At 40.3% G+C, this 19,412-nt stretch overlaps 1 protein-coding gene across 1 annotated transcript; it reads right to left on the bottom strand.

The window, feature by feature from the left end:
- Nucleotides 1–861: 861 nt before the first annotated feature.
- RNLS (renalase, FAD dependent amine oxidase) lies at nucleotides 862–19,255 on the bottom strand (the record flags this gene model as incomplete). The annotated part of the gene is made up of 5 exons (XM_080622000.1): nucleotides 862–1,311; nucleotides 17,472–17,633; nucleotides 17,928–18,070; nucleotides 18,960–19,065; nucleotides 19,144–19,255. The coding sequence occupies 5 exons, from the start codon at nucleotides 19,253–19,255 to the stop codon at nucleotides 1,250–1,252; spliced, it is 585 nt and encodes a 194-aa protein (XP_080478126.1). The 3' UTR covers nucleotides 862–1,249.
- Nucleotides 19,256–19,412: the final 157 nt, after the last annotated feature.

The following is a 19,412-nucleotide window of genomic DNA, read 5'->3' as shown; positions in this document are numbered from 1 at the left end:
TTGCCTCCTATCAATTTCACCTCAAACATTCCATGTACAATTAAGGCAATTCAGTTTAAAATTACTTTTTGAGTAAAACAAATACATGTATCTGAATTGCAGCTAAAGATGTACCAAACCTGGCAGTGCATTTTTTCAGTGAAGGACATGCTATAAAGTGTGAAGAGGTGACAAAGACATAAGGAAGAGACTCAAGATACCTTCCCACAGGAATACACATCCCAGTTCTTTCCTGCAGTCTCAAATACACCTTCTCTTCTGATTCCAAGTGTTTCAATCATCTTAGCCTATCAGTATCATGGAAAGCTAGCAGTAACTCTTATTAAACTCCACCAATAATTTTAATGGGGAAAAAAAAACTCTCAAAGTATAGATTTTCCTAGAGCTAAACACATACTATTATAAAGCTGCTGTAACAAAAACAGAGGTGCCAGAAGTTTCAAAAAGAAATTGATAAAGCCTTCAAAAGTCCACTAAAATCTGCCCTGGGAATAATCTGCAATCTGCTTTACTTCATGCAAACACTGGATTAAGCATCTGAGTGTAAAACATAATCTAGGATTTTGTTTCACTATGTATTTCCTTCCCCTCACTCCCCCCATTTCAAGTGATTCAGCAGAAGCACTTTCTTCACACTACCAGCAGCCCTGTTACTCTGCAGAAGAAGGATTTAACTGATCACAGCATCACACAGATTTCACATAAGCCTGTGATCCTGTTGCTAGCATCAGTGCGCACTGCTCTCTAAAACCAAAGTTCGGACTCTGCAGCTTTAACAGATGGCAGGTCCTCCTATCTCACTATTATTTGGTGCAAAAGTGAGATGACACCTACAGGGTCCTTCCTTTTCCCCTTCCTTCACTTCCATCCCTTTTCACAATATCACGTTTACACACTTTTCCAACCTACTGTCATTTTCACTGGCTTTAATGCTAGACATTCTCACAACTAATTTCTAGCAGCACTGCAAAAGATTCAAATGGCATTCGCTCATGATGGCTCCAGGCATATTATAACATCTATGTTATACAGCCTTTTTCATAGATCATATCCTGTTATTACCATAACATCCTATTGGCTGTAAACCTGCATTGCTCAAATATGTTTCAACGAGTTGTCAGCTGCATTTCAAAGCAATCAAAGAGTGAATGAGGCACCTCAAAAATAACAATTTATTATTACTCATCACCTTGGGAGAGGATATGCTTTGGACTCATGAAAGCTGATGACTGTCTTCCACTTCCCTCTTTCATAAAGCAGCTTTATGTGAAATAGACAAAACCTGCAGGCTGCTGACAGTCAATGGGATTGCTGTAACAAAAAGGGAGAAATACAGTAGCAGAGTTCTGAGAAAATACATGCAGGAACATGCATGCTAAGTAATACTGCAACACTACCATTAAAAAAAAAAAAAAAAAAATTTAAAAAAACCCCAAACAAACAAAAAAACCAAACCAAAACACACTACCAAAAAAAGAGAGAAGCAAGAAGCAAGTACAGTGGAGAACTTCAAAGTCAAAACTGGAACTGGAAACAAAGTGTACCAATTTTCTATAGCTGTCTATTGTTCTGGAGTGTGACTCAGCAGAACAAGGGCTTTTGTCTTCTTTTAGAGTCTATATTGCACAGGAAGTGGCAAAGATCTGCTGTCTGGAATGTGACCGCAGTTCCATTTGTTTTCATGGGGATGTATCCTGAAAAGTCCCTAGCTTTATAGAAACAACATCATGACCCTGTTCTACATGAGCTGATCAGATCAGGATAAGGTCCTCTAGAAAACTCTAGTTTTCCTGTAAGCATGGAGAAGCAGTCAATGGAAAATAGAAATTCATAGGAAAAAAAAAAGATGACTGTGATGGTCATAGCCAAGAGAATTCAATTTCTTTTTTGCATTTAATGAATCTGCAAATACCTGTATTTTTAAATTAAAATAGAAAGAACACTCCAAGGAGAACACAGGTACAGGACAAAGTCTGTGCTGTTACTACAATCCAACACTGCATAACAGTCATCATGAAAAAAATGCCAGCAGGTTTAAGACTAACACTTGTATTTGAAATATTTGTACTTCCCTTTTTATATCCTATCCATCACAGACATAAATGTTGAAGGCGGCTGAAATGGGAACATGAAAATCAAATAGTTTTGAAATCATAAAAAAAAAACAACAACACGAAAACAAAACAAAAAACCAAACAAACTTGCTTTAGCAGTGCCAAGACATGTTGTTACTCACTTGGATGTGATCAGACAAAGAAGCTGTAGTTTATTAGTGTGTTTAAGTCAAACATAGAATCATAGAATAGTTAGGGTTGGAAAGGACCTTGAGATCATCTAGTTCCAACCCCCCTGCCATGGGCAGGGACACCCCACACTAAACCATGTCACCCAAGGCCTCATCCAACCTGGCCTTGAACACCGCCAAGGATGGAGCATTCACAACCTCCCTGGGCAACCCATTCCAGTGCCTCACCACCCTCTCAGTAAAGAATTTCTTCCTTATATCCAACCTAAACTTCCCCTGTTTAAGTTTTAACCCGTCACCCCCTGTCCTGTCACTGCAGTCCCTGATGAAGAGTCCCCCCCCAGCATCCTTGTAGGCCCCCTTCAGACACAGGAAGGCTGCTATGAGGTCTCCATGCAGCCTTCTCTTCTCCAGGCTGCATCATGCAGCAGAAAATGCAAGCAAGCAATATGTTAATTTAAGGACAGATTTTTTTTTATGTTCATACACACAAACTGTATTATCTGTGTTTGGACTAGTCTCTATCACTCTTCCTTCTTCTCTAAGCATTCCCATATCAGTCATCAGTGAATTTTCTGATGAAAACACAGCATTATTCCACAAGCAGAAATTACTTGCTAAAATGCAAAGCAGCATACTGTCACTTAAGAAGGGCATGTTTTTTCCACTAATAAAAGTTCATTTTCTTTACCTTAGTGAAGTAATGTGCACCCTCAGTTTGACACAATAAAGCTCCATGTACTTTCATGCACTTTTTTCGTTGCCGTTCTTCTTAAAAATGTGACTGCCCGTATTAGAAGTTTTTGTTTGCTTGCAAAGTGAACGAGTGGGAGTTTGGTACACAAGAAAGCTCTATGAATGTCACATTTGTGATACATGTTAAAACCATATGCTCTTAGATGAAATTTCAATCCTTCCCTTTGGTGCCTGCTGAAGGATGTGCTGGAGTAGACCTCAACGCAAGAGTGAGGACCTGCAAACACACACATACTAAGCTTTGCAGAGAAACTGACAACAGAATAATTTCTCTAGTTGTTCTGCAGGGTGAGTACATCACACAATTTTAACAAGAATGATATGCTTCGGTTTCCTCTTATTTTCTCACTTGAAACAATTATGAAATGGTGTTAACTGGTACCTGTGATAGATGCCTGATGTTTTAGTATCTAGTACTTCAATGATTTTCAGAGCACGTACCTGATGATGCAGAGAGAAAAGCATCAATCCACTGTGCTTGTTAAAATAAGTGAATTAATACCAGATTTAAACCAGAACTGGTTCAGAATTTTTGTAGTTCGACCTACCAGATACAAACCTTAATGATGCCCTGTGTAGCACTCTGCAGAAAAACTATGAAACCCAACAAACCATTTTGTTAATTCCTTGTAACACTTTGCAAAATATGCCTCTGACATGCCATGGTAATGGTTTCTTTTACTGAAACCATGTTCTTCTTTTTCCTTCCTTTTTTTTAAATAGGTACTCTCGTGACAGAGGAAGACGAACAGCGAACATGGTCAACAAAGATAAACTAGCTCATTTCTCTCTTGTAACATGAGTTCTTTTAGTGATCTAAAACATGACAAAGGGGAAGTCACATAATTCCTTTCAATCTATTTAATTTTCAATTCTGAGTTATGCAACTATCTCTCCTGTGCGCAGTTTTCTTTCTTTGGCTAATATTACGTAATATGCAGACATATAAAGCTATGTGTTACCATCATGTCAAGTTTCCTTCTATCCTTTTGTATCTCACCTACTATTAAGGTTGCCCTCAATAAAAGGGGCAACAATAAAAGCAACACTTCATAAATGCTGCAGTCTAGTGATGGAAAAATTAATACTGAGAACACAAACAGGCAAGCCTAAAAAGTCAGATTATTCAAATATGTGAGAGAGGTAGCGTAAAACACCTCGAGTCTGACAACAGTCACAGCATTATACAGGGGAAAGATTAATACAAATATATTTAGAAAACACTGTATTTTTTACTAAACATTATGCTGCATCTCCATGCTCATTACCATCTATAACTGAGTTTGTCTGCAGAGCTAGAGAGCGGAAAAGCACCAGACAGGCTTTCTTGTCTCAAAATTGAGTCTTAATTGAACCTTCCTATCCTACCTTCTGTGTTTATCTGTGTGGTAAGCATTAACCTCTACTTGCACAGGTTGAGATACGAATAAAGAGAAGTTAAGCTTTCCTCAAAGCTGCAAACAGCACTGGCACACAAACCACATTCACACTACAGAGTTAACAAGTGTTGTCAGAACATGGACCTATGAAGACTACTGTTCCATTAATAAGTGCTTTTTTTTGTTTTTCAAGCAACTTCCTTGACTTACAGACAAATATATCTAAAATATAATCACTAACAGAAAAGAGCAAGAAATGGAAAAAAAAATAAAGCTGTGTACATTTTAACACTTCACCCACAATCAGTACATTGTTTCATGTGGCTTCAACCATATCACACGTTCTGGATGTCTTACCCATTTTATTTCTTTTGTTTTTTCACACATTGTTTTATTTTACATCCTGTGTCTCATCTCAGACTTTTCAAAGGATTTAGACATGCTATCAAACACACAACTTAAAAACCTGGTTACCCAGTCTCTTCTTTTACTTGTAAGGTTATTACTGCTATAAAGTATTAATGCTCAAAATGTAACAGTGGAAAAAAGAAACTGGTTCTGTAAAAGTTCTTGACAGTTCAGCTGCAACCAACAAGGGGATTAAAAAAAAAAAAAAAATCCACACAAAACAAGACGGAATTAAAAAAAGTTAAAACAAAATAAAATCCCTGCCATTACTACCTCATACCAAATGCTGTATTGAAAAGTCAAATTCCCCCATCCTCCTGCCACAACAAACCATTGACTGGAAAACTGTTCATACCTTTTTCAACTATTAATGGTGACTATCGATTCTAACATCTAAATCGGACAAAGACTGCTTCCCAGACTTATCTCCCTCCAAATCCCATTAAAAAAGAAAATGCAGGTACTCACTGAAAATTGGACCTTAAACCCCACAAACTGTATCTTGGCATTTGACTTTATAGCAAAACACAAGTACTGCCAGGGTGACATCAAATAAAAAAATTAAATAGGGAGGTAACATTTATGGATAAAGGCAAATGGCAGAAAAGAACAAACATGAATTTAAAAGAAACCAATTATGCATCTCATTGCCTATAAGCACATGCATATCAGCAGCAGTTTTATTACCAGCATATTCATGAGGGTTTAAAACATACAAAGCCAAAGCCCCTAAAATTGGTATCAATACAAAACCCAGCTCAGGCCAGCAAGCCACCCAAAATTTCTGCTTAGATGAGTTCCAAAACCCTAGGCTACTTTAACAAACCTCAAACTGAAGCTGTTCACAAGGAGCTACCAGACATCTTTCCCATGGGATTACAACAGCATTTTACCACCTCCTATGTGTTTAAAAAACAAAAACGAAACAACCACCAAACAAACAAACAAAAAAAAAAAAAACCACAAAAACAAATGTGTTACAGCCATTTTCCAAATACCTGATGGTGCTTCTACTTTTTCCACTGTATCCAAAGCAGAAAACATGGCATTGTGAGTTACCATCAGAGAGGAAAGAGCTAGAAAAAACACATGCTTCTAAAGAACGAAGGGGTAAAAACTTTGAGGTACTGAAGTTTAAAAAGTGCTATCTCCTTTGCTTGCTAAAATTATGACCTTCCACAGCGTTTTAAGCAGTACACAAATTAAGACTAAAATGCCTTCCTGGAAGCATTTTGACAGCACCACAAATACATAATTTATTAGTCTACCTTTTCCCAACCTTACAGATGCTAACCATGCCAGGGTACTGTAGCACAAGCATGATTCAAACAGACTTACACTGACATGTAAAGGTATCTGTTATGTGATGCCTTATAAATACGATTGGGGAGTGCTATATAAGTGCCTATAAAGTGCTAACAATACAGAGATTTAGAAATGTTAATTCTTATACCCAGGAGAAATTTTCTTTTCAAACATGAGATACTTTAAAAAGTTCAAGTTTCCACACCGTACCACAAAGAGACAATAGCCCTCTGTAAATGCAAGGCAATATTGACATACAGAATACTAAAAGTTACCAGAAAATTGTATTTCTGAAGTTTAAGCAAGGATTTACTTGGTAAATTTACATAAGCTGAAATACAAGTATGGGAAAAGACACTGAAACCCTAGGAATCTCAAATCAGTCAGTATTTAATTCTTCCAGTGATCCTTTGCAGATAAACTAAAAATATTCAAAACCCAAATTTGAGGCAACTTTCATGTTTGCATAAGAACTACATAGCATTTCCTTCAGAGTAGAATATTAAGCTTTTACTCAGGCGATTCTGTCTTACAGAAACAACCAACCTTTTCAATTGAGCTAGGCATTCTAAATTCTGAAAGTAGTTCAGCTATTTCAAAAACAAGTTTCAAAGTTATTTTTTTCCTGTTTCTAATTTGCCTTTGAGCGTAACACATTATAAAATGCCAAAGTTGGTTTCAAACTTGCTTGCAACAAGCATGCCTTAATCAGAATGGATGAAATGGGGTTTGATCAATGTTCCAAAATACACTTTCTACTGTGCTGGTGAGAAAAGGATATGCAAACAGTCAGCAGATCTATTTCTTTTATGCTTTACCAAGTCATACAACACTTTCTTGTTCTGCAGTCACCTACTGTCTGCAAGATGCTTAAACCACTTGCTAACTGCACATAGCGAAATTAATTAAAATTTACTTTGCTAAGATTTCCACAAGCAGCTACCCTGTTTCACTTCAACTATAAACCCCAATGAGCAGAGATCAAGTAATCCTTTACATAGAGGTATATACTTATCCTTTACATAGAGGTATATACTTATCCTCTTGTACCTGTCTTCACAGAGGAGCACCAATCATCCACATATCAGTCCAGTTGTATTTTCAAAGCATTACTTTTGGAAATAGACTTGGAAGCTACTATTGGCCTGTCCCTTATTCTTTTAAATAAATAAAGTGAAAGGACAGCTTTGATCCCTTTAAATAAGGCAGTGAGTTCTTTACATCTTTAATAATTTGCAGCGAGACCATTGCTATAATATAGGGTGCTTTATCAACTCAGTTAATGAAGTCAACCAATCATATCTTCTTTTCTCACCTAGCCCATTCCATTTCCTAAATTAAATAATCTCTGGGACTGCAAGACTGCCTGCTTACTCTGTTTGCACTAGAATGGGAAAACCATCTACACACATGATGCTTCCTGAAACACAACAAACATTCAAGCCCTCCCTAATCACCCTAACAGCAAATCCTGATCAGTGAAATCCAAACACAATGACTCACCAGACAACTGCTAGTAAGCTACTAACTAGTGTTTTAAATCTTTTTTCTCTCATCTGTCGTGAGATAACTCAGCATTTCAAAGATTAAAACTTCATTTCAATAAAATAAGGTACAAAAGTAAAGCTTAACTCATCCTTGGGGCAAACAGGGTATTTTTGAAGTTTATTATATTCAACTGCTATATTTTCAGTATGCAGTCCAGGCATTACAAGCTATATGAATTTAAAAAACAAAACAAAACAAAAGAACAAAAAAACACAACTCACACACACAAAAAAAATAACACCACAAAACTCAACAATAATAAAAAATTAAGCCGTACTTAGAGCCGTTCTGCAAACCCCATGTGAAAAAAATTCAACCCCTCAAAAAACCAGGAGATGAAGAACTGATGGCAGATAGTAAAACTGCTGCAAAGGAAAACAGAAATTCAGATTAATTTACTTAAGACCCAAAGATCTTTGGGAAGTCTCACATGTGATGTTTATTATAAAGCTCAGGCAACATTTATGGTTTTCAAACACATTGTTAAGGTATATGACAAACACAAGAACTTAAGGCACACCATTTGATACAGCATGCTCGTTCACAGACTTTAACCTCTGCTCTTGATCATCTTATCTAGGCACAAGTGAACACCCCTGGTCATCTGCTAGCTCTCAGGAAACCCACGTGGGTCGGAACAGCAGAGTGGGTCTTATGATTACAAGTCTTGGAACAAGGTTTATTCTGTCAAACATACCACCAACATGCACCAACTTTTTAAAGACAACTCATGTTACAAAATACTGGAAACAACAGTTAACCTAGCAGGGAACTCAAATCCTAAGGAAGAGCAAGGCACCCACAGTAAATGCAACCGCAGCAAATGCAATTCTAAGGCAATGCAGGTAACTCCAAAACACCACACAGCTAAAATACTAACAAGCTACGATAATATCCTGGATGGAAATTATGAAAGAAAAGGGCAACTGTTCTCAGCTTCTCTGACAACATAAGCCACTGCCAGTGCTGTCTGGTCTTTTCTGCTACTACACCCCCCAGCCTAATTTCAGTTGGGTTGACACAGTTGCTTGCTGGCCACGCAGGGAAGAGGATTAAGGATCTGACCCAGATTTTAAGCTGGTAATGAACAAAGAACAGGCAAAAAGAGAGGGGACAAAGGAAACATGCCTGTATCCTGCATTTCACAGTCAGCTTCAACTGATGCAACCGCAAATTGCTAAATAGAAGGGTGTTCACATCTCTCAGGTTTGCTCAGCTTTAGAGGCCCTCACAGCCACAGACTAAACTCGACTGACCTGCTGACACAAACTCTTTTAGCTGTGGAATTTTTCTCCTAGTGCTAGTTTTCAGCTACATCAGTGAGCTGACACATCTGACACCTTTAAGGCTGAAAATGTGCATTGCAATGCTTTTGCAAAGTAAAAACCTTTACTATCTACATCATCTCACCTGGGGGCACATGAAAAGAAACAGAACTTAGTTTCTACAAAAAGTGCCTGAGGGTAAATTATTGTCGAGGGTTTTTTTAATACAAGAGCATACCATATATTCTTGGAAGTTATGATGCCAAATGTGAAAAGCTGACTGCAAACTCAATGCAAATTTAATGTTTGACTAAATGGAGCCAAAATCTCGTTAAGTTTAAAATTAATATTAATTTCTTTTTCCTGCTCTAATCCAGTCATGGACTGCGAAAATAACTTACAAGTTTGCATATGTATCCATGGGAGGTAAAGATAATCTTTATAAAGAACAGTCTCAACTACAGTGATGTCAGTGGCCAGCAACAATTAAAAAACCCTAAAAATCCACAAAACCCCATCCAGTCTAGGGGCACTGCCTAAGCTATAAGAACATAGCATCAAAAAAATGCATTTCAGTGAAGACTTCTCTCTGCCTGTTTGATTGCAGCACTAATTAAAAAAAAATAAATGCCAAAGCAAGCAATGAAACGTTGAAGTTGTGTGCAAACCTGCACCAGATTTCTTAAAGGTTTTGAACTCTATGAAAAGAATAGTTGCATATTTCACATCAAAACAAAGGCTATAAAGTCAAAGTTAACCCACGGTCACCTTCACACATTTCTTTCCCAAGTATGCTGAGCAGGTGTGGTAACAGAAAAGGACAAAGAGCTTTTCTAAATGCATTTTCCCCATCTTCTCTCCCTGCCCCAAAAACAAAACAACAAACCCAAAACATACCAAAACACAAGGGCAGAAGTTAAAACAAAAAAGAGTTCTACTCAAAGGGAGAAGCAAAATGTACATTATTATTGTTTCCCCAAGATCAACCATCAAAACTAGTTTAGATTCTGGATCTAAAAATTTAAGTCTGATACAAATGACTTAAGACTTAATGAAGAGTAAGTTTTTAGTAGCACATCCAAGCTTCTTAGAACACAGAAACCATCAGCTCATTAAATGCTTTTCCCATGAGACACAAATAAAGACGTTTCAGAATTGCTCAGTTTGGTCACATTTTTTGGCAGGGAACTTACACCACCCCACCCCCCAACTCATGGCAAAAAGCAGCTTTGGAAAGATTTCTCCCTCTAAATACAGTCCTTGGACAGTACCAAAGACTGTGCTGTTGGGAAAAACTGAGAGGTATCTGTGTTTATTGTTGAGATAAGTAAATTTTAGAACATTTATTTGTTCTGTTCCAAGTATGTCCTGTGTTCAAATACCATCACCTTTATTATTTAGAAAAGAAACCTAACATGTGCATACACACATGGGCTCATGTCTAGCTGATCCAATATTCCCGTGGTCCCATTCTCTATTTTGAGACACACTACTGGAATAACATAATGAGACAATACAAGCATCAAAGTTCTGTGATCAAGTCCCCTCATATTGAAGCACTCTGCCAACCAGCACAGGCACTAGGGACAGGAAGAAAAGCATGCCCAGGTAGCCAGATTAGGCTGAATTAAACGTGTTAACCCAGAAAAGCAGCACTGCCTTACACATCAGAAGTTAATGTTTCTTAAAACTTGGTTTAGCTAAATCAGCACAATCTTCTGCCAGTTTAATGTGCAGGTGCTCTGAATCTCTCCTGGGACTACACAGGAAACCTAAGTTTAGAATTCAAACCACAGATTCATGAGCATTTCTTCTCTCATATGGCTCGATCACTTGCACAGTCCCTGTGCTACTCTCCTGCTCTTGCTGAAAAATGCATAACAATGTGTAATGTGCCACTATGTCTGTGGGCCACATGGTGAACCGATTATCACACCACTGATCCTGCTAAAAATAACTCCCTCGCATTTTGGGGGGAAGGGGACGAGGGAGCTGCATTATTGTAGTCCCACTTGCTGGAGATAGGGTAGCACAAGTAATAGGGACTGCTGGAAGAAACATTTCTGCAACATCACTAGGCACAGAAAAGGAAAAAAAATTAAATAGAGGCTGTGATAGAGAGAAGACCCCCCCCATCTACAAGGTTTCTTTTTAAGGTCATCCTGGTCTGGCCAAAAAATCTAATGTAGGTTCCCCCTGGAGTGGGAAGCAGCTGCCACACTCCCTCCAAGTCTTAAGACAAGGCAGAATACTTCAGTTTAACAGCAATGTATCTTGCTTTATATCTTCTGTTTTACTCTGAGATCTGTCAAATCAAAGTTTCAGCTTTCCACCAAGGGCAGGAAGAGTCGACTGACAATAAAATGCAAAGTAGCTCTTTTTATAATAAACGTTCTGTTTCATGCTCCTTTTCAAACTTCTTATGCTCACACACACCAGGTTTAATCCTCACACTTCTCAGACAAGGAGAGCCACTGGAATCAGTGTGGTAGCCTGATTTTTGAGAGGCTTTCAATGTGTTCAACTAACAACTGCAGAACAAGTCTATTATAAGCACTCTAGATACAAAGAAACGCCTCAAAATGGGATAAGTCAAACACACTTTCACAAATACACACGCCTACTTCGTTTTTTCTCTACAATTCCAGCTCCAGTAACCATTTAGAAAAAATACTTCCTTAGAAGGAAGGCTATACCTTAGCTGCAGAATGCTTCTCACACGTTAACAACTGCAGCTGCTTTAGAGACTGACATAGTGGTTTCAGTGCAACTGAACAGACAAGTGTGTGCTGCTCTTCTTCCTTAGACTCTCCTGTTCCCAGATGTGCAGTTCCACCCTCTCCTTTCTGCCTGCGTTCTCATGCCTGCGAGACCATTCCACAAGCTAATCCAACTGCTTGACTGAGCAAAAACACCCCCAGAGAGACAGAGGGAGAGAGAGAGAGATCCTTGCTGGATGTGTGCATCGAGTCAACTCACAGGAAGGTACAAAACACCGCAGTGGAAGGTTAGAGGTGGAGCAGACACCAGCAGTGCAAGGTAGGGACAGGATGCCATTCACTGAATCACAGGTGAAATTCACAGCTAGAAGCAAAACAGAGAACAGCTCATCATAACTGTAACAGCTCTCCCAGGAACACGGACAGAGGGTTTCACTACTAAGAAAGACAACCCAGGTTTCTGCTGCAGCACTGATAATCCAGAGTGTATTGCCCAAATTTACCAACACAGATCCTTCCAACATCACAACCTCAGTCAGTACCAGGATGCTTCCATGACAAATGAGTGACAGGTTTTTAAAGACCACATTAATATCAACAGCTAGTCTAATGCAAAGCTAATAACTTATTTCCAGAAATCACAAATATTTGCAGTGTGTGACCTCAGCTCCTAAGGTCTGATAAGTAACTAACAAATCAGTGTACATGCTTACACTAGACGTTTCAGATATGTTAGGTAATGAGAGCAAACTCAAAGCCTGGAAAAGCCGTGTTAAGATTGGAAATGGAACTACAAAATTCAGAATTTGTCATCATGCTATCCAAAACCAAACACATACACTCAGGAAGAACATGGGACTTGTGAAAAATTATCAGTTGTGCTTTCCTAATTCATATTATAAAGCCTCCCTATGTAAATAACAGTCCTGCTTTGCTTGTATCTTCTTGTCAGCTTGCATTATTTCAAACATGTGGGACTTTCACAGAGATGGAAAAAAAAATAGGTCAGGCTTGAAACAGAAGCCAAGCCATTCTGTTTCATTAGCAGATTAAACATGGAGAACGGTAATTTTAAATTCCAAGTAAAGCAACTTAATGAAAACATTCTGAACACAGATAAAAACTACTGTAAATTGCTGCAATCTTTATTAGCCATGTTGCCAAATGTCATACTAGAAACAGAACCAATAAAAAAAGTTTGTCAATCAGATTCCAAAATGCACAGAAAATACACTGTTTAGTGATCATAAGGAATCTGGTATATAAATCTAGGATTTTCCTAACATCAGCAGCCAACAGTCCAGTATGTCTGAAATACTACTAGATGATGAACATTAGCAAAATCTAGTCCTTTCGTTTGCAAAGATCCTACTTTGAAGCAAACCTACTCCTTTCCCAACACCAAATTTGCATTACAAAACTCAAACATTTTCCTTTTACCTTCTGTGTAATCACAATACTTACTACTAAATACAAACAAGTACACTAAATTTAATTTATTTATTCGAGCTAGATGTCCTAAACATCATTTGATTGCTGCCACCTATTGCTGTTCCAAACATGTTGCAAGGAGCTAACCCTCACCCTTCTCCCCTTCTGCCTCTATCCTATACCCGTACTCTGCTATTTTAAAAGCTTTAAAAGTTACTAACTCTTCACATGCAGCATGTCACCTAAAGAAATGAAAGTGGTGGAAAATTAATCCATTTCAAAAAGATTTTTTTTTTTATTAATTTTGTTTCGTAATTCTGCTGTAACTTCAAGTAAACACAGGGCAAACATGATTTCTAAATGAAAACCAACCAAATCAAACCAGTGAAGGGTAATTTCATCAGATACCAGTGTCAAAGAACCCTAAGAAAGCCTGTTTCACAGACTACCAGTTCAACAACTTTACTAGTTTAAGATATTTCAAAGCTTAGGACTTCCAGCAACTGATGAGTTTATTTGAGCACAACAGCTATAGAAGAAATGAATACAGGTTGAAAAAGAAGAATAAAGATAAATAAATCTAAAAAGACTGGCCACAATAGTAAGATGTCCTAAAGACACTGAAATAAAGATACAAGTTAGCATCTGCAAATGGAAGAACAAATCAGCCACCATACCCAAAGACAGCTACCTTAAGAAAACTCAATTGCTTTAATGCCTTTCTTGAAGTATCTAACTACAAATATAGGAGCCTAAATTTCAGAAGACATCTCTGAAAACATAGTCATAGGTGTCCAAACTGGTTTGTTATTGAAGAAACATACTGCATGTTTATGGCAATTATCTATGGGACCACTGCGTAGAAATATTCAACTATTTAAATATTCTCAAGTGAGGGACCAGTACCAGTATGACAGAATTAATCTGAAGGCTTAAACAGGAAAATGGTGAATTCCTGCAAGAGGTGAACTACCACTTCTGGCTAGTCATTTGAACTCTCCAACTCAGGTTCTTTTATGCACAAATACCAAAGCCAATGGATCAAAGCATCACCTACTCCACACAGCTGTTCCTTTGCACCTTCACTTATTTTACAGCCTTTATCTATACATTAACGCTAACAATCCCTCATCATAATCCATTTAAAACTTCATTTGGCGTTGAACTGATAGATCCAATTATACACCTAAGTGGCTAAAATGGAACCTGGCACAGGTCCACAGTTTATAGTTCAATCTCTAGTGTGCAGCAAAACTGACCTGAAAATGCATCTCAGAGAACAATCTCAGATAGGGAAAGCAGAGGAAAATTGTGGCAGATATGGAATGTCTTTAAACTAGCTGTCTCTAATTGAGAAGCTGTCAAAGTAAGGATGATACACTGAAGTAAAGGAGGGCATGTAGTAAAGACGTCACAGTCAAAAACAGACTGCTGGGGAAACAGACAAAGCCTGTTCCATTGACGCTGCTCGTCACAAACCACAGCAGTGACAGAGACTAACACTACCACAAGGCACCAAGCCACACCTCATTTAGCTTCAGCATCTGTCTTTTATATAATAAAGGCCTGCAAGATCAGCAATTAAGGTAGCTGTGCTCCTAAATCCTGCCCCTCCTTCACTTTAAGCCCCTTGCCTACAGTCTCTGGCTAGTTACACGTGACCTCTGAGCTAGCCACACAGGCTGCTGTTGCCAGACAGAGAAAGCCCTCCCCTTCCTGCAACTCCGCACATCCCTCATTTTAGCTGCAGCATGAGCACAGCAGCGAAATGATTCCTCCCACCCTGAAGTGACAGCAAGGGGGAAGTCTGCAACAAGGAGCAGGAACCTCCCCTTCCAGGAGCAGCTGGAATTGCTAGTTTGTATACAATGAATGCACAAATATGTTTTTTATTAGAAACACCATTTTTGTCTCTGGATTTGGAAGACCAGAGCATACAGATGACTAAATTGCTTTAAAAGCAAGGAAGCAGCCTCAGCATATGTGCAGGCTAATACTACCAACCAGGGAGTCACCTGACGAGCCAGATCAGCTTGCACAGCCAAGTGAAAACTAACATTTCATCTGCACCAGAGTCGGTTTTGGGTCAAAACAGGGCGCACATCTGACTCCCAGCGTGGTACCCACACAGTACTGCTGACAGAACAGGCAAAAGGACAGTGTCATTGTGGAGGGGAGAGGACAACTATTCCTTTCAGTAGCTGCCCACAGTTAATTACCTTAAGCTCAATGTGAAATCTTAAATTCTGAAAGAGGTGGATCCGTGAAAGCACGGTTCTCTGTCAGCAAAACTCAGCTCTTCAACATGCAATTAATATAGGGTTAAGATTTAGAGATACAGTGATGTACCCTGACCCTGTGTAAGTCAAAAAGGACCAGACACCTATACCCTTTTCAAGCTCTGAAACACCTTCCTCATGTTTTCTCCTCACCTACTGTCCCACTCCTTTTTCCCCTCAAAGGAACAGTAGTACAGAAGTCAATAGCTCCAATGGTAAGGAGTCCCTTAGGATGACTGGGGAATCAGCCCTGTTGCCCAAGATAAAGAATTAACAATTGGCTGGGAATCTGGAAGCCAGTCTCACACACGGTACAGGCAGAAAGAGGGAGAGAAAATGGGAGGAGAGGAGGAAAAGATAAAACTTGCTCAGTTCCCTCAGATAAAAGTTAACCCTGAAATTATACAGAAGAAAAGTATGTCATGAAAAGCACCTGCTAGTTCCAGCACTCCACGAGCAAGTGAAATGAACTGTTCACCTTAATTACATCTTCTGAAGGGAACCTGCCCACTTCTTGAACATGAAAGGACTTAATCAGCCCAAGTAAAATAATCTGCAAAGGTGTCAGCTGACTGAGGAAGGCCTTGAGATGCATACTACAGGAACCTCAGGAAGACTTGGAGAAAACAGTACTACACTACCTCTCATTTTCTTCTGTTCCCAGGACATTCACTACTGACCACTGCTAGAAAGGACAGGACGGGACAGAGCCACTCCCTCAGTCATTTACCCCAGTAATGACACCACTGAGCAATCAGCCACCTCATTACACCTGACCCCACGTGCTTGTACAGTTTGGGCTGTTGAGGTTTCCCATTTGCGCTGAGCTGATGTCTCTTGCAAACAGGGCAATGGCCCAACCCATTGTAGTTGTTATACACCACACTCCTCTTAGTTTCCAATGCCTGCAAAACCATGCTTCAGTTACTGACCAATGTTTTTAACATTAATTTACAGTATCTTCATGTAGTGGAACAGTACACACGTGGCTATCAAAAGGAAAAATATGTAATTATGGAAAGGGTACCTATACATTTACCCTGCTCACATGATTCAGAGTATGAAGTGAAAGAGCACACTCACCAACCAAGAAAATTCAGTGGTGATATTGTTACTTTCCATGGTAAAGGGACAAGAAAAATGGGAGATCTTAGAAAACAATGAATGGCAGAGAAGTCCTGTTTTTACAGGATATTCACCTATCTAGGCACAAAGCTTAAAATATGAGGCTGTAATGAAAATGCTTCTCTCCATTACCACAATTAGACATCAATTTTCCCTTTGCTACCATAACACACTGTGCTGCATACGGTTCAACATCTGACTACCATCTATCCTTCTCTTCCCCTCCATCCTCTTCTCTGGTACAGGTCCTGGTTACTATGAAGCAGCTTTAGATAGACCCTGCTAGTCGCAGTACACTTAAGCTAGTAAAACATACTCGGATCTGACACTTCTTTCTCAGCAATAAGCTGCTCTAAGCCTCCATGGCACTGTTATATATACACCCCAATAAATCACCAAAGGATAACTGAAATTTACTCACATCTGAGGAATACAACCCCCATGAGACAGTCAGAAACAGCAAACAAGCCACAGGGTCTGAGAGGCTTTCATCTTATAAACTAGAGACCAAGAGCTCCAATCCAAGCTTTTTACTGCCCTGCATTTCATATGCTTTTAGGCTAATTCACTACAATGCCCTCACAATTTTCCCTACAGCACAGCTGCTATTCAAGTCTTACTCTCTGGGTCACCCCTACTGCAGACATACCAAAGGGAGCACTGAAAATCAGCATAACATGTAAACAAAGAGATAGTGACAAGGAAAGCAACACATGGAGACTAGCTGAAGCCCTTGTCCAATTTACTAAATATTTTCAAGTTACAGAAAGACAAGTCCTGTTTTAGAAGTAAAAAAATTAAAGATTAGATTAAAAACTGACTCATCTATTTAGATATTTCTGCTATCAAACTCATGCACCAGATATACAACCTTGAAATTATCCACCTCCTATCATTTTCAGATTCACCCTATTGACAGATGGCTGAGACTGATAAGTGCTTCTTTGCTATACAAGATGCTCAATTGCCATTTTAGGTTAGATACCGGTGATTCTGAGGTATTAACTTACTGTTTACAATGTCACCTTGCAGGTGAAGAATTTGTGGAACAGGCATTGTGAGAATAACTATATCAAATAATTCTGGTGGTCCCGTTTTCCTGGAGACTTCCCATTTCCCATCCCGGAGAGAGATGTGAGTTACATGCTGTTCATAAAAGACATCTGCACCTGCTTGGAAAAAGAATAAGTTAAATACATGTAACAGGGAATTCCACAGAGAATTCGTATAGAGATGCTTATATGCCAGCAGTGCAGCCTAAGTCAGTGAAGTGCTTGCAGGACTTGGAAATTTACAGAGCTCCCAGACATGTTTGTCCATATCAGCAACATATTCAAGACATATATAAACAAAGAAGGAACTTGAACTGGTTTTTGTATTTAAATCGCAAATGAGAATGTTCAAGAATACCATTAAAACCAGTCATTAAAACCTTTCATTTCATACAATGGCATCTAAAAAATTACCTGACTGCTTTAAATAATACTTGACAACTGATGAGATCCCCTGGGGTGCCACATAACTGCACGAGCCTTTTTTCACTACCATTCCTTCAATGGGTGCAGTCAGCTGCTGCAAGATGCCGTGAGACAGAAGTTCCTCGTAGAAGCTTAAATGGAGCAAACGACACAGAGATGAAGATACACTGCATGTAAACCCATAGCAGCTGTCATTATTTTTCACAACTAAGTTTAGGGACAACCTAACTTTCAGATTTAGAGAACAGTTTTTAATGACCCCATGCAACCTGCATTTCAAGCCAGGCTATGCAAGAATAAGAACCATAGCTATAAAACAGCAAACTAACTTGCCATCTTATTAGGGGCTGACCTTTTACACAAGACCAAGACTACCTACCATGCCTGTAACAGAAACTGTTAGCAGTCCGACCTGAAGGTTTCAGGACTAATTGTGGCAGGAGCACAAACGACAAGTACTTAAAGCACTGAATATCAGTACAAACCGCACTGCCACCATGGCAAGCAGGAATATTCCAGCAGCTGGATACAGGTACCTGAAACACACCTCTTTTTCCCCGATTTCCGCAAAAATTTTGACGTTTTACACTGTAACATTGTTATATCACTCATCCCCTGCCCCAGCTTGAGGCAAACAAGCCTGCACACCCAGCGAGCACAAGCATGCCCCGCCAATACAACCTTTCCCTATCACCGCAGACAGCCACCGCTGCTCTCCGGGACAGAGACCTCACGCTTCTTTCATAGCTAGCCTTCCAACACAACGCTTAGACAACTCTTTGCTCTTGAAAGCAAAGAGTCTGCTCTAAATTTAAGCAGAGGGACCATCAGCACTTGCGCTCCCCACGGAGCAGATCTGCACCACAGGTGAAAACAGTCGAGTCGCGACACCTGCGAGCAGGGCAGGGCGCTTGGCCACCGAACCCGCCCGACCCCGCGTACCGGCCCTCGCTTCCCCCACCCCACTTTGCACTCGAGACGGACGGGGTGCGGTGGGAGGCAGCCCGAGCCGGGTCTCACCTGCGGCGCGGCTCCGCGTGCTCCGCCTCGAGGGTGATGTACTGCGCGCCCAGGTCGGCGGTGCAGGCAGCGTCCCGCGTGCCGCGGCTCGTGCTCATGCGGCCCCCTGCGCGACAGCCAGTCAGACACCGCGACGTCACGCCGAGCTCGTCCCCCCCCGTGTCCCGCCGCCCACCGGACCGACCTGCGCCCCTCGCCTTATCCCAGATCTCGACGCGGCCCAGCGCCGCCCCCCGCAGCAGCGCTGCGCAGGCGCCGCCCGTCAGCCCCGCGCCCACCACCAGCACCCGCGACATGGCCTGGCCTGGTCCGCCCCACCGCCCGCCCGGGGGCGTCACCTCTGCAACGCCACGCCCCCCCAGGGGACGTATCCCGGCCGTGGGCAGCGCGGACACGGGTAACTGCAAACACCGTGCACAGAGCGTGGTTTGGGGACAGGGAGGAAAGGGGTAG

This window comes from Psittacula echo (genome assembly GCF_963264785.1).
Source record: "Psittacula echo genome assembly, chromosome: 6".
NCBI classification, from domain to species: Eukaryota; Metazoa; Chordata; class Aves; order Psittaciformes; family Psittacidae; genus Psittacula; species Psittacula echo.
The sequence above is the reverse complement of the archived record's forward strand: the minus strand, read 5'-3'. Positions and strand labels throughout refer to the sequence as shown.